Source organism: Rhinolophus hipposideros (assembly GCF_964194185.1).
Source record: "Rhinolophus hipposideros genome assembly, chromosome: 13".
NCBI lineage: Eukaryota > Metazoa > Chordata > Mammalia > Chiroptera > Rhinolophidae > Rhinolophus > Rhinolophus hipposideros.
The window spans coordinates 38,292,736-38,315,630 of NC_138059.1; the positions used below are offsets into that span (position 1 = coordinate 38,292,736).

General features: G+C 34.9%; 1 protein-coding gene across 20 annotated transcripts in view; it reads right to left on the bottom strand.

Annotated features, from left to right (window-relative positions):
• Positions 1-22,895, bottom strand: part of DPY19L4 (dpy-19 like 4) — a 94,700-nt gene that overhangs the window by 30,515 nt on the left and 41,290 nt on the right. For 10 of the 20 annotated variants that reach the window (XR_013994754.1, XR_013994755.1, XR_013994757.1 and 7 more), the window contains 7 exons: positions 17,595-17,718; positions 13,533-13,667; positions 11,002-11,133; positions 10,803-10,901; positions 10,192-10,265; positions 7,493-7,651; positions 6,655-6,774 (listed from right to left, as the gene is read on the bottom strand). Coding sequence is in view for 14 of the 20 variants with exons in the window: in XM_081070547.1 (XP_080926673.1) it covers positions 6,655-6,774; positions 7,493-7,651; positions 10,192-10,265; positions 10,803-10,901; positions 11,002-11,133; positions 13,533-13,667; positions 17,595-17,718 (843 nt within the window). In the remaining 6 variants the exon portion in view is untranslated. Of the gene's footprint in view, positions 1-6,654; positions 6,775-7,492; positions 7,652-10,191; positions 10,266-10,802; positions 10,902-11,001; positions 11,137-13,532; positions 13,668-17,594; positions 17,719-22,895 lie in introns of all 20 variants that reach the window. The other 10 variants (XR_013994756.1, XR_013994758.1, XR_013994759.1 and 7 more) reach the window with 1 other exon arrangement.

Below are 22,895 nucleotides of genomic sequence, written 5' to 3' on the forward strand. Positions count from 1 at the left end.
CAAACCACGAAACCAAGGTGGCTATGGCGGTTCCAGCAGCAGCAGTAGCCATGGTAGTTTTAATTACTGCCAGGAAACAAAGCTTAGCAGGACAGGAGAGCCAGAGAGAGCCAGAGAAGTGACAGGGAAGCTACAGGTTACAACAGATATGTGAACCCAGCCAAGCACAGTGATGGCAGGGTCTAGCTGCTACAAAGAAGACAAGTTTTAGACAATAGTCGTGTGTATGGGCAAAAAATTCACAGAGCGTTTTTGTAACTAATTGTGTAACACTTTATTTTAGTTTCTGTTCTGTGGAAAGTTATGTAAAGCATTCCAGCTAAGGCTTTTAATATAGATTTTTTTTTTTTTTACATTCATACTGCTGCTGTCCATTGCTAAATCTAACAGTCTGATCATGATGCTGAATAAACGGATCTTTAAAAAAATTCCTCCTTTGGCTCTGAGTTGCAGCTCTTCCTAGGGGTCCCTCCACCATAGTCCCTACTACTACTACTACTATTACTACAACTACTCATGCAGTTTCCAATTCCTAAATATTTTCATTTTGGCCCCTTTACTTCATCTCTATTCATTTCCATTGCTACTCTCAATTTTATTGTGACACCTTCTTAATTGGTTTATTTTACTCTAATCTTGTTTTTCTCAAACCTTTCTCAATCATTGCTGCTAGAGAGATCTTACTTAAAAAACAAATATGATGTCAAATTTCTGTTTAAAACACCTACCTCTGGTCCCTGCTTATTCTTCCAAACTTATCTCTTGCTGCTTCCCTCACGTTTTTTCCCCCCTTCTTCCGCTTCCCGACCCACTCCAGTTCAAGCCATTGTTTCTCAGTCTAGTTGTATACAACACAGCTCCCTGGCCCATGCTCGTAGCTTTGTGCTTCCCCAGTCGGTTGGCTGCTCATAGCAGCTCACCGCAGCTCTCGCCTGCTGCTGGCTGGTAGCCCATGGCAACACACAGTAAACCACGGCAGCTCACACTGGCTGCCAGCCACTCACAGCAGCCCAGCTCCAGGGAGAGCCTTTGTTCACAATCTTAGCTGTAGAGAGCGCAGCTCACTGGCCCATGTGGGAATCAAACCAGGGACCTCCACAGCACGGCTCTCCAACCACCCAAGACACAGGGCCGGCCCACTTCCCTAACATTTATCCCATACTTTTAGTTCCCAGAAAATCCTTCTGCCCTGATTACATACACACAAGACAACTGAGAGTCTGGCCAATCTCTCTCTCTCAATACTGTCACCCCATTTAGGAAACTTTCTTTAAACAGGACTCTCCTACCCAACCTCCACAACTAGGGTAGTATCTGACCAAAGCACCCCATGTATACTATTCCGATAGTACTTGCTTTACTTTACTCTAACTCTTGGTTTATTTACCAAGAATAGGAACTCTCTGAAAAGAAAGACTTGATCTTGTATCTCTCTTATCCCTACTGCCTACCTAGTAGAGTGTTTTGCACTCTGACTTAGACTTGGTGACCATGCATCTTATTTACATAAATAGGTGATCATGTTCTTATAAGCATAGTGAGTAAATTAAAGAACTGGAGATGAGTGATATTAGACATTCACGAAAAGGATCTTGAATTTAAAATGGTAGACCAAACAATGAAGAATGGTGGGAATCACAAAAGGCTCTTTAGCAGAGAGAAATAAAACTGAGAGAGAAAAGAGGAAAAAACGTAAACCATGCCCCAAAATTCTACTATTGCAAGACAATGAGATGAGAATTGAAACATGAATCACTTAAAATATATATGGTTTAATAAATTTCTTCACCTTACTTATTAGGCATGATGGAATGCTAACTATTAGAGAGAATCACTATTATTGCTTCATGTTTTCATAAAGAGATTCCCATTAGTCATGGGTTTGGCAGTCTGATAAAATCTATGGACCCCTTATAAGAAAACATTTCTGAAAAAAACCTTTTGGCAATATTGAGAAGGCAAGGCAGTCTTTGTGACAGGGAGTCCACTGTCTTCTCTTAACACTGGCATCGTGGAATAAAACCTACTTTTCTTTCCACCAAAAAAAAGAAAAAGAAAAAAGAAAACATTCCTAACTGCATAAAATAAAATATATGGGCTTACAAAGGAAACCAATTATACTGAAATACTGATATCAAATAATAATTTGATATTTTGATTATAAATTTATAATAGCAATGTTTGTACTTCTTTAGCAACACATTAAATGCAGGTCTAGTAACGACTTCGAAATAGTAATGTATAAAAACATTTCAAGATACCTATAAAAATTAACATAATGAGAAAATCATCATGTTTTCTGTTGGGAAAAGCACCACAGGTACTGCCAAAGTCACTGTGATTTAGTACCTATATTCATTATTAAAGTAAATTTAACCTAGAAAACGTTATACTGGATCAACATTCTTCAACATTCCCTACCTCCACTGCCACCCCACTACTTTAGAACCTTAATTACTTCTCATAAGAGTGATTTATCTGATTTGTAAGTGTGAGATAAGGACTCGAGCATATCCAGCTTAAACACTTCTCGGCTTCTATATTTTGGATCTTACTTCCACAGGTTGTGTGTGTAAGGTGCAGTAGGCTTACCAAAGTTTTGCTCATTCAAGAGAGAAGGTCTGATGTTTGGAGACTAAACTCCGTTTGAGGTAGAAGATATTAGAAGCCCTTTTGATCACACATGAAGAAGTATTCTCTAATACACCTTTTATCAGAATCAAAATTATTTTTCACCTCCAACTGACTTACTCAGTATTATTTTTCATCTGAATGCAAACTTCAAAGAAAAGAGTATCGTTTATTGAATGCTAACCATAAAAGCTCCAATGTTAACTAATCAAAGCAGATCAAGTTACTTTTAGAAATCCCAGAAGTTAATAACAAGCAGGGTGATAGCATTTATACAAAAAAAGAGAATTTACATTAATGAGATACCAATCTGTGCAGAAACTTTCCTTTCAATATTCTCAGATAATCCTAAATACATTTGATTCATAGGCAGTATTTATTCTGGGGTAATCAATCGGATTGTAAAAATTTGAAAAGTACCTAAAATGTATAGAGGGATAATTTTTTTAAATTACACATAATCTAGTCACTCAAAATAATCACTTTATTTCCTTCTGATGTTCATGTGTGTGTGTGTAATATGTGCACACACACATATATATGCATTTTAGCAAAACTGTGACAATGCTGTAACTTGCCTTTTCATTTACTATTATATTCACATAGTATACTATATTCTTGAATGATTTTAAGAACATAATTTTGAATAGCTGCATATATTCCAGATATGGATATACCAAAACTTAAATGTAATACAATCAACAGAATGAAAAGGCAGCCTACAGAATGGGAGAAGATATTTACAAATCATATATCTCGTAAGGGGGTAATATCCAAAATATATAAATAATTCCTACAACTCAACAACAAAAAATCAAATAACCCAATTAAAAAATGGGCAAAGGGCTTGATAGATATTTCCAAAAGAAGATAGACACCCAACAAGCACAAGAAGAGATGCTCAACATCACTAATCATCAGGGAAATGCAAATCAAAAACACACTAAAATATCACCTCACACTCATTAGCATGGTTACTATCAGAAATATAGAAATGACAAATGTTGGCAAGGATGTGGAGAAATTGAAGTTCTTGTGAACTGCTGATGGGATTGTAAAATGGTGTAACTGCTATGGAAAATAGTACGGAAGTCCCTCAAAAAATTAAAAATAGAACTACTATATGATCCAGCAATCCTAGTTCTGGGTATATACCCAAAAGAACAAAAAGGATCTCAAAAAGATATTTGCACACTTATGTTCATAATAAGAGGTAGAAGCAATGCAAATGTCCATCAGCAGATGGAACGAATAAACAAAATGTGCTATATACATATAATGGAATATTATTCAACCTTAAAAAATGAAATTCTGGGTGCAGCCGGATGGCTCAGTTGGTTAGAGCGTGAGCTCTTAACAACAGGGTTGCTGGTTCGATTGCCACATGGGCCAGTGAGCTGAGCCCTCCACAACTAGATTGAAGACAATGAGCTGCCACTGAGCTGCTGGAGGGGCGGCCGGATGGCTCAGTTGATTAGAACGCGAACTCTTAACAACGTTACCAGTTCAATTTCCACATGGGATGGTGGGTTGCGTCCCCTGCAACTAAAGATTGAAAATGACGACTGGACTTGGAGCTGAGCTGCGCCCTCCACAACTGGACTGAGGGACAAAGACTTCATTGGGAGCTGATGGACCCTGGAAAAACACACTATTCCCCAACATTCCCTAGTAAAAAATTTTTTTTAAAAAGGCAGAAAAAAAATACATACTTTATAAAAAAAAAAAAAAGACATCTTGTCATATGCTACAACATAGATGAACCTTGAAGATATTAGGTAAAGTGAAATAAACCAGCACAAAAAGACACATACTGTATGACTCTACTTATATGAGGTGTCTAAAGTAGTCAAATCATAGAAGGAGAAAGTACAATGGGAGTTACCAGGGGCTGGTGGAAGGGAGAAAGGGGGAGTTGTTGTTTCATGGGTATAGAGTTTCAAATTTACAAGATAAAAATGTTCTGGAGATCCATCTCACAACAATATGAACATAATACTACTGAACTGTATATATACTTAAAAATGTTAAGATGGTAAATTTTATGGGCTTTTTACCACAATAAAAAACAAAACATAACTTAAACATAATGATCTGCATGCTATTAAGCATTCAGTTTGCATACAAGTAATCTGTCTAATAAAGAGATGGTTAAAAAACTACAAACTTCTAAAATGTAACACTTCCATCTAGAAAAGGAATTGCTCTTGTATAAATTACAGTTTAAGGATTAACTTTAATTAACATGCAGAGTCTCACATATTGCTTTTTAGTGTATTTATTTTCATCCATCTTATTTACTATGCAGTAAAGGATTAACCTTGCCCAAAGAGAGATTTGGTCCTTACCCCCAACTCCTGGGAGGTAACTTCCAAGCCCTTGGAAAAGTCCTGTATGAAAAGAGTATCTTTGTTTACCTGGGTTCATGCCTAATAGGTTATGCTAAGAATGTGATTTATTGTGGGGGCCTTCGGCCACATGGTTATCAGTTTGACATCTGGAGCGGCTGGATACTAAGGTCAACCATGCAAGTGGTCATCCACTTATACATACATGACAGAGCTCCAATAAAAACTATGAACACCAAAGCTCAGGTGAGCTTCCTTGGTTGGCAATACTCCATGCATACTGTCACATGTCATTCCTGAGAGAACTAGGTGACTCTACTGGGAGGGAACAACTGGAAGTTCTATGCCTCGTCTCTCCTGGACCCTGTCCAATGAGCCTCTTCCCTCTTCTGATTTTAATCTCTATCCTTTCACTGTAATAAACCATAACTCTGAGTATAACAACTATTCTGATTCTGTGAATTCTAGTGAGTTATTGAACCTAAGGGTGGTTTGGGGAACGCCCAAACTTGCAGTTGGTGTCGGAAGTGAGGGTGTTGGGAACTCCTGAACTTTGCATTTAGCCTCCTAGACTGTGAGTTTCTGAGAAGGGGAATCCTATCTTAAATATTTTTATACCTCCCACCATTGCTAAAATAGTAACATATATGAAAAAACTGAAAACTGCTGCTAAATGAATACATTTTGATAAAGGTGGCATGATTTTGGGTAGAAGCAGGAACAAAAACTTTTGAAAAGTAAAGACTTAATAATGATGTAAAACGTTTCAAGGATTCACACTCCCTAAAAATTGTAACTTATCTGTATATTAATATATGGATACTTATTTTGCTTAACAAATTTAAGAAGGTATATAGAACATTAAAATGATCAAGCAAATGAAATAATCTGGCCTTACTGAACATTAAATGGAGTCCCACATGTACTTTGTATGAGCTGACATGTAATTTAAAGTAATAAAAGAAATGAAGTGAGGAAAAGGATGAAAGAAAAAACAACGACCCCCAAATCCTTATTAATAAGGCTTACAAGATGCTATGTATGCTCTTTGTACTTCAGCCACATTGAGTTTCTTTCAACCACTCACATCAAGTCCCTCCCAAAAATGAGCCATGCTTCTTCCTATCACAAGCCTTTGCATACGCACAGCTTCTACCTGGAATACTCTTCCTTCTATTCACCTAATTCATTGCTACTCTCCCTTCAGGTCTCAAGTACCTTTTCCTTAGTAAGCCTTTCTAAAAGATGTCTTCAAGTCAAATTCCATTTTTTCACTCATCTGTTCTTACAGCACCATTTATCCTTCCTTCACTTACCAGAGTTGCAATTTTATTTTTGTGTGATTAATAGCTGTCACCACCATTAGGCCATAAGTCACACAAGTTTAGAGACTGTATGTCCACCTTGTTCACCACCTTGAGCTGAGTACCTTGAGCACTCAGCACAATGTCTGGCCCTTGGAAGACATTCAATAGTTTTTGAACAAATGAATAAATCTGTAAATGTCAGTTCACCGTACTATAAATACCTTTGTAAACTCCAGTTAGATTAAGAAAGTTTGTAGATTTTGAATTTTTATAAAGTTTTATAAATGTATTCTTGAAAGCTTTCACTTATTACCATTAGAAAGGACAATTATTTGTAAAAACAAATAGATCAAATAAAGTACACTTACCCTTCTATAACCATTGCAAGAGAACCCAATAAAAGAGTGTGAATCACGTGATAAATTATTTCTGGCCTTTCTCCAATTCGTCCATCTTCAAGAGTAACAGTTTTTTTCAGGGACTTATCACTACAGAAAGGAAATGTGTTTTTTACCACTTTAAATATATATATTTGAAAAATCAAAGATCTTAAATTTTTTCATAAAAAGAAATATAGGTGGTTCTTAAAATTGAAAGTATATTTTCCTAGTCAAATACTAACTTTTATATTTCCAAGTCTTTAAAATGGTTTTTAGGACCTGAATGTAACTGACTCAATGACCTGAATGTAACTGACTAAAAATGAAAGCTCAGAAATATAATTTAAAAATTGTTTTAGGATCCTTTCCAAGATCAATTATCACTCAACTAGTGATTGCTAAACCAATAATTACATCATAATTTGAACAACTAAATTCTCAAAATTAAGATGCTACACACATAACCTCCTTTCAAACGTGATAAAAATATTTAAAATACTCAAACTTTATAATTTAAAATCACTTATACTACTAGCTTCATTTAAGTTAAATAGAAAAAATTATTCTTATGTTAAGTAAAAGTCTGAGTAAATTAGTGAATGAGTTTGGGAAAGTTTAACTGGTTATTCCTACATTAAAGCTGGACATTACACATTTAAATATATAAACTTAAATTTAAATTTTATTTGGTGATAAATGATATTTTACATATTGATGAAGAGAATGAATCTCTAAAACAAGTACACAAATATTGGAAGAATACTAAAAACAAGTATTTTACATATTTCCAAAATATATCAGTAATCTGATTATCATAGATACTTACTTAATTCTCCTAAAAATAACTTGCATTATAGAAAGAAAACAAATAATTAACACTAAAATGTAGAAAGGTAATAAAGAAGACTGTGTCAATCGCAAAAAAAAATCTTGAGATGGTGCCTGCAGGGATTTTTGACATAGGAGCCAATTCACTGTAAAATTCCTATAGAAGACAAAAAGCATATTAAAACAAGTGTTTTAAACTTCTGAACATAAAAGTACTGTTTATCTCAATAAAAACTTAGACAAAACAAAATACATATCCTAAATCCATTCACTTATAACAGGCAGATCCTACCCTTTACAAATGAAGATAATAGCATTAGTAACTGTCCTCAACAAACGCTCCAATAAATATAAAATTGTTGCTTTTTGTTAACAAGTAATGCGACCATCTCTAGAGCCCAGTATAGCTCTAAGAGTTTCACTTTCTGTTTTTATCTGGAAGACAACAAAAAATTTAGCTGTCCATCTTCTACATCTGCACTATCCAATATGGTAGCTACTACAGCTACAAATGGCTATTAGCACTTGAAATGTGGCCAGTGCAAATTAAGATACACTTTTAAGTACAAAACACACCCTGGATTTCAAAGATAAAGAAGAATAGAAAAAAAACAAAACAAAGAAATACAAACTATCTCAATAATTTTTATAGTGGTTACACATTAAAATAATATTTTTGATGTATTGGATTAAAATATATTATTAAGATTAAATTCACTTGTTTCTTTTTACTATTTGTAATGTGGCTACCAGAAAATTACATATGTGGCTGACATATGATTATTAGACAGTCCTAATTTATACTGATGAGTGTAACTTTACTGGGACCTATTTTACAAAGAGATATCTAATTATTAAGACAGAAATCCTAATATTTGAAATATAAGGCATTTGAGTTATTAGAATAAGGATAATTGTTTTTTTTTTGTTGTTGTTGTTGTTTTTTTCACTCCAAGCTAAATATGAGCAACAGGACTCCTAGTTATATGTAGTTTTGTCTGCATTCTCACTCCCAATCCATCTCTAACCTCCTTAATCCCTTGCCCTGGGGAAGGAGGTAAGAGATGGAGTGATATTCAGGAGTGTTCACAGAGAGACGGAGAATGTCTGCTTCACAAATCACTGGATTTAGAATAAAAGGTTAAAGTTTCACTATATGTCAAATAGCAATACAGCTTTATCAAAGAGGCTGTCATCAAAATATCTTGTACCTACAACAAACGTACCTCTTTTTTATCTACCTATTAAAGTTATTAATTCTTAAAGGTCCAATTCAAATCCCAATTTAACAAATATTCTTTCCATATCCCCCAGTCTTAATCTTTCCTTCCCCACATTCCCATAGCATTTTACTTATACCTCAATTATAGTGCTTAATGCAATCTACCATGTGTTAGATTGCAGTCATTTTTTGTATTCTCCCAGAGTTTCTGGCTGAGTGTCCTGCACATCCAACAAATATTTATTAAGACTTCTTTAGTGTTTCTTGAAAGTCTGTCTCAACAGAAATGTTTTCTGAAATTCTGGTGAACTTCAAATCCTAATATCCAATTGGCATATTTCAAGATAAGACGTGCTATTTATATCACCCATGTTATTAATTGTACAAAAATTATATGATGAGATGGCAAAAGTACAGGGACCATGTCTTACTGTTAAAAAACCCAGTGCATTACTTTGTGAAACAAATCTAGTACCTGACACTCTAAACAAAGGGGCACTACAAAACATCAACTAAGAAACACTGGACAAAAGCAGCCCTTAGGCCTAGGTTCATTCTAGAGTCTTCCAAGGTTAAAGGGAAAGTTAGTGAAAAGGCCAGTCAATTATGGAGGTTTGCAACCAGTTTTTACTAATTGCCTGCTGTGTCAGGCCTACAGATGTACCTGAAAAGGACATGGTCCCTACCCCTATGGAGCAGCTGGCCTTTTAAAGGATCCTTTTATCTTAGTAGTAAACATCCATATATGACTTATACTTCAGAAGATTTCTCCAGTGTTTAAACAATGTCAAATACTTTGTTAACTGTGATATACCACAACATGAAATTCCATGCACAGTACCTAAAATCCCATGTAATCACAGCAAAGGATAATAAAGTTCTAAGGTATATTATATGAACTAGAGAAATGTGTAGGTAAAAATATATTTTCTGTTATGCAAGTAGCCTCTGTCACTACATAAAATCATGTATTTCATTTAAATTTTAAAAATGCATTTAACAAACAAAAAAAGTGTAACACTATTCTTGAATTTAAAAAGTCAGCTTCTGATCCTATCTACTATTATTACCCCTAAACAAGATTCTTTACTATGAAATAAATATCTTACTGTCCACAGCTTTTTCATGCCTATACCCTTTTTACTGTAAGCATTTTCTGGATGTAATAGTTAAAATTACCTTGGTTTTTATTCATTCTTGATCCTTCATTTATCCTGACATTAGATTACATTATTATTCCTCATGAATGGAGAAAGTAGCCTCAAAATACTGTGATGCTATTAAGGTTTAAGTATATATAATTTATAAAAACTTAAATGAGATTTTTTTCTTTAATGAGAGAAAACAATGTCAGATTTCTTTTAGATATTGTAACAGCGGTATGTAACTAGGTGTATACTTCTTCCTTTGATTATTTTTGTTCTTTATCTTCTAAGTGGTAAAGTTAGGTAAATTTACATAATCTTAAAACTTACTTAGTCATATTTAGTCCAAATTTTACTTCAAGGAATTTCAGCATGTACCCATTTTCTATGTGTGGGACAAATGTCTGGAGGGGAAAAACACTAGTTACAACAAAGAACTATTAGCTATACTTACAGCAATATGAAAGAGAAAACACAGGAAAACTACAAAACCAAAAATAGGAATGAAATAACACATGGTATAACTATGAAGCAAGGGGATTTATCACCATAAGTTAAACACATTACCTTATAATCAAGCATAAAACTATAATGGGGTTGTAAGATTTCAATCTTATCCCACTTGGCGTAAATAACTTACCCACTCTTCCGAACATCTTTGACTCATCTCAATTTGATCCATATGTCACTTAATGTTAATTGGGTAATGATGACATTTTAAATTAAATGAAAAATAAAGTATATGTATTTTTTAAGTACACTGAGAAAAGAATCATAATCCTATTTTCTCACCTAATATGCCAGCATGATCATTGGTCAACTCAAAATTATACTGTACAAACTATATTACCTTGCTATCTCATTACTCTCATTAAACTTTAGTCCACAATATTGCATTATTTAATTTGTTTACTACATGAATCTCAGACAGAATTACTTACCTTCATTATAATATTCAATGTCACTGTCAGAGTACATACCAGGTAAAAATTAATCACTTTCATTATTTTAGCTACAAAAGTTCCTTTCTTCACATTTAGCTGTGGGGGAGGGGAAGCAAATGGACAAAGAAGTAAGGTATAAAAACACTAACAATTTAAAAATTCACCATAAGAATGATAAAAAAGCAATTCTAATTACCTGAAGGCACTTAACAAGCAGTAAGGCTACTACTAAGCTTAATAAAGGAGACACCAAGAAAGCTGAATTCTCAAACTGCAGTAAATATCCCAGAAAGAGAGAAAATATATAGATTTTATAAACTTCATGAACCTGCTGGAGCAAAAATAAAATGAATGAGAATAAAATGAACTTCATTGTACATATTTTCATTAGTTTTGCTTAGAATAGACTTGACTATAATTATAAAGTAAATGGTCTATTATAATTTAGGACAGTATTGTGCAAATGTTCAATCCATATTTTTAATGTTATGATAATGTAATGAATTTATTACTTCCTTCTTAGAAAGAACTCTTGCAAACAAAGCTAAAAGCTTTAAAACCACGGACATCTAAATCAGACTGGTAAAACCTTTAGTGCCAGGCTCTGACTTAATTTCACTTATCCATCTATGGTACACCAAACTGTATAAATTCAAAATAATAATCTTTAGCAGAAGTTCCCCAAATCTACCCAGTGAAAACATACTACCATGAGATGTAGCACTAGAGAAATATTTTTGCATTTGGTCCACTGAACAGTGAACATAAAAATGCTAAATTCAATGTCCTATCAGAAGATCTCCAAGGAAAGTTATATGTCTCAGTAGATTTCTTTTCTAAAATTTAACAGTGTAATAATTTAATCTATCATAAAGTTAATTCCTTTTAGAAAGGGAAAATTAAGACAAAATATAGGCATTAGGTGGAAATAAATCAAAAGGCAGAGTGCTAAAAGTGAATAAAAACACACAAAAAAACCGAAATAAAAATCCCTAAGAGGTGAGAACCATTTAAAAAACAAAACAAAACAAAACAAAACAAAAGATACCTAACTGTTGGGAGGCTGAAGCTATGAGTGGGAGAGGGCACAATGGGATCTTCTGGGTGCTGATAATGTTCTATTTCCTGATTTTGGATGCTGGTTCTATAGTTATTGAGTAACTGTCTCTTAGCTCCAAACTTATCCTTCTATCCCCTGCCTCATAATGCTGGGGATGGGACTCTCTCCAATCTACATTTCTGCTTTTCTGGTTAGCTTCCTATTAATCTTTTCCAACACAAAATGCAAGAGAGATTACAGGTTGGAGGAGAAAGAAGGAGCTTGTTCCTTCCTATTACTTCCTGTCTGCTTGCAGGTCCTGTGAGCATCATCTCAGTGATGCTTCTTCACTCCAAGACAGCAATTCCTTCATGAAGCTGCTGAATGCAGCTGAAGTTTTTCCAACCCTTGAATAGCCAGCTTTAATGCATTCTCTTGCCCCAGAGACCCAAATGGCAGCTGTCTAGAACTTCTTTCTCAGTGGTCTGAGAAACATTTCTCAGAACATTTGAGGCCCCTTTCCAGGGTTCCTCCTCTAAGTTTTAATGATTCTAAATTCTTTGTTCCCTTAGCTCTAGAGGTAGTAGTTGCTTCCTACAGCTGCTAGCTCTATGATACTTTCAGGTTCTTATTACCCTTTCAATCAGCGAGTGAATGACTTTATACTTGGTTAATGATTATATCAAATTCTATTTTAATAACCTAAATGTTGGTATTCACAAGTATTCTAAACCACCTGAGTATATGGGATGAATAAAAGAGAAAAACCAAGAAGATTCCTAAAATCTGGTTTGGACAAGATATTAAATACTCAATAAATGTTTATAAATAAAGATAAGAAATAGCAAATGAAAAAACAGGAGGAACCAAATGTTGATGGGCACCTTTAAAGACCTCTGGCAGGAGTATAAACTGATACAGCCATTCTGGCAAAAGGCTTGGTATCTAGTTAGATTGAATATGCATGTATCATTTGACTGGTAATTCCTTTATCAGGTATAGAAAAATGTGGTACTTATGCCACATGACGTGTATAAAACGCCTATAACAGCACATGAACAATAAATTGGCAAAAACTGAAATGTCCACCAACAATAGAATATATAAATAAATACAAATGAATTCAGGCAAAAGTAAACAATACAGTACATACAACATGTTTTAGGGATACATAGGTAGTAAAAACCATAAAGAAAAAAAGAAAAGAACTAATAAGATTCAGGACAGTTAGCCTCTGTTAGGGAGGGAGCAGGATAACTCTTTTGGGGAAGTTAGAGGGGCTTCTGGGGTATTGAAATGCTCTACTTCTTGGCCCAGGTGGTCAAATACTCAAATTTTACTCTAATACTATCTACACATATATCTAGCATAGATATACTGTTTTGTACATGTTCTATATTTCACCTTTTTTACTTTCTAATGAAACAAAAACAGAAAGAGAAATAGCTAGAAATGGAGAGGAAGCACAGGGTGACTCTGGTTAAGCAGAACAAGTTTAAGGGAATTTTCAAAGTGCTTCTAAAAGGGACAGAGGAGAATGAACTTTGCAATCTTTTGCAAAGTATAAATCAGAGTCTATTAAAACATTTTCAAATAAAGCTTAAAATCGAAATGGTTTGAAGATACAACACTATAAAAACATTTATTTTTCTGGATTTAGAAATTATAATTTCAAAATGCCACAATACCTTGTCACTTTGTTCCAGTGAAAAACTATCTAGTAAGAACAGAGATATTGCTTGAAGAAACAAGAGATAGTGGCTGTACTCCCACATCATCATAAACGTGTAAGTTGAAGCACTCATCAGTAAGTAGCAAAACCTCTAGAGAAAACAAACAAAAAAAAGAAGCTAAATATCAATAGCTTTATTACTGTAAAAAATCACATGATTATTAGTAAATCCTTACATAAACAATTAAGATCAACCACTGGTCCTGCAAAGTTTAACATCACATTGAGAATTTCAGGAAGACAAAGGAAAAAAAAAATACAGTACAATTTTCTTTCATTCCCAAAGAGGTAAAGTAATAAATATAAGAAAATGGTGGCCTTCACTAGACTTGGCTCTGGTGGGCTTTTGTTATTGTGAAAGTAACTCCTTTCACCCTAGAAAATGTTTTCACTTCCATAGTGCTTCATATTTTCCTAAGGGTTTCCATTTAATTAGTCTGTTTATGTCTCAGTCTATTCTACAACCCATGAAAAAAGTCCAATGCTTTTTACATTTCCTCTTATCAAAAGTGTGGCCTTACCTTTTCCCAATGCTTGTACTGTCAACCATATAAAACTCTTAGTTGTTTTCCTCTGGCTAAAGAACTAAACACCTGATTTCACTGCCCTTGCCTAAAATGTCTGGCTGAAATCGATTCTGTCCTTCCAAATGTCATCTCCTAAGTGATCCCTTAGTGAGAAACCAAGTCTGTGAGAAATCTACTGCCCCTCGGCATATTTCTAACAACAGTGTCTACTTCTTCCAAGTATCTGTTTTTTCATTCCCAATTCGTCCATCAGCTATTGTGTCAAATGACTTTGTTCTGATAACAGTGAAGGAAAAGGACAATAAGGGTCAAGTCAAGAAACCGAAGATAAGAATTGTGTTCTCTAAATTATTCAGACTCAGTTGACTATACTCAGTGATAAATTCCAGAGTAATACCTCAGGCCATTAGCAGAATTTTCCAGCATCCTGAAGAAGATTAAGACCAGAGAACAAAATATAATAGAAAATTTCCACCAGTTGGTCAAAGAATACCAACCACAAGGCCCAGAAAGGCTCAGCAGTGTAGAACACATAAATTTTTGTTCCTCAGATTATAATAGCTATAAGATAAAGTGTTCTGGAAATCTTCTAACATGGAACAATAAGAACTGAAATAACCAGGCCTGAAACCACCATCAACAGAGAATCCAGTTACTGAAATTAACAAAGGCTTAGGTCTAGATCTAGCATAACTAACCTACTGGCCATTTGGAGAATACTTTGAGGATGCTGAAGAAAAGCTACAACATAATGAAATAAACTGCTAATTTCAAAGATTTATTCTCAAATTACTTAAGAACATGCAGTGAAAATAAGATAGAAATATACAATGAGAAATATATGTCAAACACAATCTGGACAATTAGCTAAGTTTTTCTTTTCTCTGAACATTTTCAAAATTCTGTGCACTCTTGTTCACCCCTTATCTTGCTCACTTCATTTGAAACTATGCCTTTATTGGGAGACTTTTATATATATATTACTTAAGTGATAGATTAAATGGGTTTCAGTAATCAACCACAGATGTCTCCAGATGGCTCCAGATAACCGCACAAAAGATCTGAACTTAGAAATCCTGATGCAACTGGGACCATGAGATCTAGCTTCAAGAGTGGGAAGTAGAGTACAAAATATGTGATTAGTGCATGCATGTTCCTGGAAAACTACTCAGCCATGGAAAGGAGTAAACTACTGACATGTGCAACAACTTGGATGGCTGTCAAGGGCATTAGGCTGAATGAAAAAAGTATGACATACTATATAATTTCATTTGTATAACCTTTCACAAAATTATAGTTATAGAGAGATCAGTGGTTGCCAGAGGTTAGGATTGGGCAAAAGATGTGACTATTAAGGCAGTTTCTTTGTAGTGATGGAACAGTTATACCTTAATTATGATGATAATTAGTTGAATCTACACGTGATAAAAATTTATACAACTATACATCCTCCTTCCCCCAAAAAGGGAGTATATATTAAAAAGTTAACATAAAAAATACATACATAATTTTTTTTATTACTTTAAGATTCATAAGAATTTGTAAAAATCGTATAGAGAATTCCCTCACTCAGCTTCTCCCAATGACAATGTCTTACATGACCTTAATACATGTCAAAACCAGGAAACTGACATTGGTACAATATTATTAATTCAGGTACAGACTTTAGATTTCACATAATTGAAGAATTGGGCAGTTTTGCTTTTCAAAAAATTGAGCTGTTAAGCTGAAGGGTTAAGAATACACCATGGTTAAATTGCTTTTTCCTGTCATTTAAAAACAATAAAATCCTTAATATTGTTATCCTTTTTAATATTTACATATAGATATTTTGCTCTTGTTGTGTACTCTTAAGTACCAGATTAATGGCTATTATGAATAATCAAACAAGTGATAAATACAACTTTTCCTCTTTATTTTATTATTAACAAAGAAAGAGAGATAGGGAGGGAGGTAAGGAAGGAAAATGTGATGAGTACTATGAAAATAGAAAAAGACCATGTGGTTAAATAAGAAAGGAGAAAGAAAATGTAACTTAAAATGGGAGTATAAGCTATTCTCGGATCCTTCAAAAAGTATAGGGTCCTTGGTAAACAACTGGATGAAAATATCCTTTTCACTGTGTATCTATTTGCACTGACTGAATTTTTTAAACTATATGTGTAGTGTGGATGTGTTACTTTTTAATTTTAAAAATGTTACAATAAAAATATTAGAAAGAATACATACATAACTTGGCAATAGAAAAAAGATATTCAGAAAATATCAAATATGGTATAAAAGGAAAAACTAAGTTTACATATCACACTACCTTTTGCAAAACTTTTAAATTAAAATAAATAATGATTTTATTAAAAAAATATTTAAACTCTTTTGTTGGCAACAAAAGTTTTATTTTAGTTCAAAAAATGGTATATACAAAGAAGCTTCGACAGTTCATTTTGCTATATTAAACTCTTCTTTCAAAAATTGAAGAACTATTCTTCCCTAAGAGAAGGCTGGACAGTCTAACAGGAGAACACTCAATTATAGACTCCCTGATGATTAAAGAAAATATTCTTGCTCAGAAAGCTCTTTATACAAATCCAACAAAATGAAAAATTACAAATATGAAATGTGTCAGATATTTTACATTAAAAAAGGGACACTAGAATTATAAAAAATGAAATAAAGTTTGCTATACTTGGAACATTTGTCATCACTGAAAGGAGAGAAGAGTACATTTCGCAAAGATTTAAAAAAGAAACCATTTAGTGCATCTTATTTCCCAGACAACCGAGTTCCATAAAAGCCTTTCCTTGGTCCTTCTGGCCTTTTTCTAGCCAAGAATTCTTAACGCAAGATATGAAGACTGTCCAAGGATTGCTATGTTTCAGTTAATTTCAATATAATTGGTGCCTTTATAATCACATTTATTTTATTTTATGCATTTAAAATCATTATTCTGAGACAGTCTGTAAACTTCACCTCACTGCCAAATAGGTTTATGGGAACAAAAACAAATGTAAACTACATGGGACTGTCTTCTGAAACTCACTAGCCTACCTATACCACAGCCACAGAAAACAGGGTAAACAGAAAATATGCAGTGCTACCACAGAAGTTAACATTGCAATCATTTGTAGACACTCTATATCTTCATTAATATTTCTTGAACTAGTGATACTTAAAGGCCATCAATGTTCCAGAAGTGATAGAAATGGTAAAACAACAAAGAGACATTAATTTTCAAAATAAGATATTCTTCATATACGTATTTGTCAAGTAACAGCACTGAAACAATAGAACATCTCCTTTCTCCTAAAAATAATTTACTGTCAATCAGACTACAGAATAAGTGTTATTTATAACAAGATTACCCAACTATATCCTTTATTACATAGTAATTAGGCTTCACTGAATTTAACTTAACTCTTAATATGATTAGCTTTAAAATTATGTACATTTATAATACATCAAAATTAACTTTGACAAATAAATTTGTATCTTACCTCTCCATAAGTATTTAAGTTGCTTTTTAAATAGCCTGTAAGTGCAGCAACTTGGCATGCAAAATATGGTAGTGCCCAATTTTCTCTTAAAGGAATGGAGTATTCAATTCTTGTTGTATCTACCCTAAAATAAACCACAGATGAATACCAAATAGCAAGACATTATATTTATGTAACACTACTTTTCAAAGCACTTTCGCACACATATCGTTCTCCATAACAATCCTGTGAGGAAGGCACAGACAGAGCCACTGTTGCCTATCTATCATCTTTGAGCTAATTAACAGTGTCTCTCCCCCACAACACCCACCTCCAGAAGACTTAGCCTTGCTGTGCACTGCTTGATGAATAGATGGGACTCTGAGAATTTTAAACAGTCTGTGAAAGATAAAGCCTCATGCCTACAGCACAAAGCTTGCTCTAGAGTGAGTACACTGGATTTCAGCCCCGCTCCTCCCTTCCATTAACGAGATGGCTCCCCTTCTCTAGAGTACAACGTACACATAGTTAGCAGGTCTGGCAGATCTAAAGTTCTTAATCCCCTTATATATTAAATATGAAGCTTAGAGAGGTGATATGACTGAATCAAGTCATACAGCTAGTAGATGGCCCAAGTAGACTTACAATGCATATCTTCTAATATCTAGTTTAATAATCTTCTCAATCAACAGGTTATCCAAAATTAACATTACAGTACTCCTTTATGTGATATACCTAGAAACCTTTGAAATTTCCCAGAATGACAAATACAGAATGTCTTTGCAAGCCCCTCCTTAGGTTCTCCTCAATTTTCATTGAGAGCCTGTTTTCTCCTCTGCATATCCTCACTACAATGGAACTACCCTTCCAAGAATCATTAAATTTGGATCTTGTACACCCAATCGTTATTTTCCATACAAAAAAACAGAGGCACTGTTGCTTTATAAACTTTATGTAAATTGCTGTATAACTCTCTTAAGTAATGAAGATGGACATGTCACATGAAATTTACTTCAATCAAATTGTGGTACAGCCATACAACAATAAAAAGTAATGAACCATTGATACACCCAACATATATGAATCTCAAAATAATTATGCTGAGGGGGAAAAACAGGAACTCCCCCACCCACCCCCAAAAAGCATATGCTGTATGACTCCACTTACATAAAATTCTAGAAAACACAAGCTATAGTAACAGAAAGCAGATCACTGATTTCCTGGGGACTGTGGGAAAGTAGTAGAGGTAGGATAAGAACAGGGATGTTTACCAAAGGGCACAAGGAAACTTTGAGGGTGATGTTTATTAATATTGATTTTATCTATGATTTCACTAGTGTGGCTAAATGCCTAAACTGATCAAATTGTATTACTTTAAATACTGTGTTTCCCCGAAAATAAGACCTAGCCGGACCAAAAGCTCTAATGAGTCTATTTTTTCCCCTTCTTTTTGTTTTTTATTGGGGAAGGGGAACAGGACTTTATTGGGGAACAGTAAGGAGTTTTTCCAAGTCAAGTTCTTGTCCTTTCAATCTTAATTGTGGAGGGCACAGTGCAGCTCCAGGTCCAGTTGCTGTTGTTAGTTGCAGGGTGTGCAGACCACCATCCCTTGCCGGAGACAAGGAGTAAAAATGGCAACCTTGTGGTTCAGAGCCCACTGATCCATGTCGGAATCAGACCAGCAGCCTTCGGCGTTAGGAGCATGGAGCTCCAACGGCCTGAGCCACTGGGTTGGCCCCCGAACACAACTTTTGGAGCAAAAATTAATATAAGACACGGTATATATACTATACTATAGTATAATATAAAACCGGGTCTTATTTTAATATAAGACCAGGTCATATATAATATAATGTAATATAAACGGGTTTTATATTAATTTTTGCTCCAAAAGACGCATTAGAACTAATGGTCTGGCTAGGTCTTATTTTGGGTGAAACACGGTATGTAGTTTATTCTATGTCAATTACACCTCAATAAAAACATCAAAAAGTATTAGAAGAAAACCTGTCTTCTATAAATGAATATATATGTTAAAGAGATATATATTCAATAACATATATATTCAATAATATACATATCATTTAATATATTATTGAATACATATCATTTCATATATATATTAAACGAATATATACACATGAACATTAAATAAAAAGATGTAAAGAACTTAGCAGTGTCTATAACCTAGTAACAGATCTTAGCTCTTGTATAATTATGTAACGAACTGTTTTATTTAATAATATAAGCATGTTTCCATAACATGTCAACAAATATACTTTAAGAACAAGTAACGAATATGGCAGACCATTGTATAGATCTATCATAATCTGATCAATTCCCTATATTTAAAACCTTCCTTTGTTTCCAATTTTATCTATTAAAAAGTTTTTAAAAACTTGAAATGGAGACGTCATCAAAACGGCGGTGTGAGCCTCTGTAAAGCTCCCTTGGAATTTACAACTAATCGAACAACAATAACTCCACAAAGGACATCACTGCACAGCAGACAGGCAAGACGAAGAGGCCCACTACGGAATTCACCTAAAGGTGGGCGAATCGCGTGGGGGGGGGGGGAGGGAAAATAGATGTGTGGAAACAGGGGCACAGGACGCAGACCTAGCTCAGTGGTCCGAGCTCACTGTACACCGGAACTACCGCAGCTGCAGGAGAGGGAAGAACTCGAACTGCTAGGGCTCCGCTTACGGCCCACAGGGCTGGGCAGCATATAACATGGCTGAACCCAAGGCTCACAGCAGAGACCTCGGAGAAAAGACTCAGGGAAGAAGACTGAAAACAGTGGTTTAAGCCCTCACTGACGAGCAGAGAACAGAAACCTTAGGCACTGAGACTAGCCGCCCCCTCCTTACCCTCTCAGAGTTCGCCCCGCCCCAACCTGCCCAGTGCTACAAGTAGAAGAGTAGCAGTGTCAAATTAAAAGAACAGAATATTCGCAGTTCTGAGAAATGTGGACCGCACACACACATTCACAGCCCACTAGTTCCCGCAAAGGGGAGGGAGCAGTGGAAGCAGGACTGGCTGTGGTGGAGGTCGCCACCATTGCTCTGGGCCACCTCTCACAACTCACCCCGCCTCTGGTTCCACCTATCTGGGCGGATCCCTGCAGGAGTAAACAGAACTGCTGAAACATAACGGGCTCTGAATCTGGTGCAGGAAGAGCTTTGAAACTTCAAAAGCTCTCCGAATACCCACACGGACACTGCGCCTTGTGACCCAGGCGAACTATTAACGGGAGAAGCCTGTCTCCCAGGGAATACCCCATTGTGTGAGAAGCTGGAATAGTGCAGAGAAAACATAGCACTACCATGTGAGAGAGACAAAAAACGATGTAATAAGAGAGAAAATAAAACATTTTACAACAAAGTACTGGAAAATAAAAGAAAAACCTCTTCCTATCAACCTGTTGCAGAAGCCACTCCTGTAGATGTCTAGGAAGAGAAATAATAAATGAATAATTGCCAAGAATAACCAAGACAACAAGACAGCTCAAAAAGAAAGTGAAAAGTGTCCAGAAAAGGAACTTAAAGATAAGGAAATATGTGACTTAAATGACAGAGAATTCAAGATTGCAGTTCTGAAAATACTCAATGAGATGCAAGAAAACACAGAAAGGCAGTTTAATGAACTCAGAAACACAATCAAAGAACAACATGAGCATTTTATGAAAAAGATTGACATTTCAAAAAAGAACCAAAAAAAATTTCTGGTGATTAAGAACTCAATAGAAGAAACTAAAAATGAAATAACCAGCTTAGCTAGTAGAGTTGACCAGATGGAGGAAAGAATCGGTGACATCAAAGATAGAAACCTGGAAATTACACAGATGGAAGAAGAAAGAGACTTGAGACTTAAAAGAAATGAAAGAACTCTACAAGAACTTTCTGACTCCATCAGAAAGAGCAATATGAGAATAACGGGCATACCAGAAGGAGAAGAGAGAGAGAGAGGAAACAGAGAATATATTCAAACAAATTGTTGATAGAACTTGCCAAACTGTGGACAGAATTGTATCCTTAAATCCAAGAAGCAAATAGAACACCTAATTACGTCAATCCCACCTAATTACCTCAATCCCAACAGCCCTTCTCCAAGGCACTGTATTGAAGCTGTCTAAAATCAAAGACAAAGAAAGAATCCTCAAGGCAGTCAGGGAAAAGAAGACAGTAACCTACAAAGGAAAGCCCATTAGATTATCATCATTTTTCAGCAGAAACTCTACAAGCCAGAAGGGAATAGAACCAAATACTCAAACTATTGAAAGAGAGAAATTATGAGCCAAGAATAATATATACAGCAAAGATATCCTTTAGATATGAAGGAGGAATAAAGACCTTTCCAGACATACAGAAGCTGAGGGCATTTTCTAATACACGACATGCACTACAAGAAATACTAAAGGAGGCTGTTCGACCACCATCAACAAAGACAATTTGTGGCAACCGAAACATGAAAAATGGGAGAGTAAAGGCCTGAACCGGAATATGGCAATGGAGAAAGTAAGCGTGGTGAAGAAAACGGAATACTCTAAATATCAAACTTTCTTTTACATAAACTAACTGGTAACCACTCAAAAAAAAAATACAAACCTGAAATATATACTGTAATAACAGAAGAAACATAGGGAAACATCATACAATACCACCACACAAAAATAATAGACAACACCAAAAAGGCAAAGAAACAATGGAGACACAGCCTTACCAGAAAATAAAGACAGAATGACAGGAAATCCTCACATATGAATACTCACCCTAAATGTAAATGGACTGAACTCACCAATAAAAAGGCACAGAGTAGCAGATTGGATCAAAAAACTACACCCAACCACATGCTGTCTCCAAGAGACACATCTCAGCTACAAGGACAAGGATACACTCAAAGTGAAAGGATGGAAATTGACACTCCAAGCAAATGGTACCCAGAGAAAATCAGGTGTAGCCATAACGATACCATATGAAAGACTTCAGGGTTAAAAAGGTAACAAGAGACAAAGATGGACATTTCATAATGGTAAAGGGGACTATACAACAAGAAGACATAACAGTCATCAATATTTATGCCCCCAATCAGGGAGCACCAAAATATACCAAGCAACTACTAACAGAACTAAAGGGAGAAATTGACCAAAACACAATTATACTAGAGGACTTAAATACATCATTGACAGCTATGGATAAACCATCCAAACAGAAAATAAACAACGAAACAGGAGCCCTAAAAGACACATTAGGTGAAATGGACGTAATTGACATATATAGAACACTTCATCCTAAAACATCAGACTATTAATTCTTTTCAAGT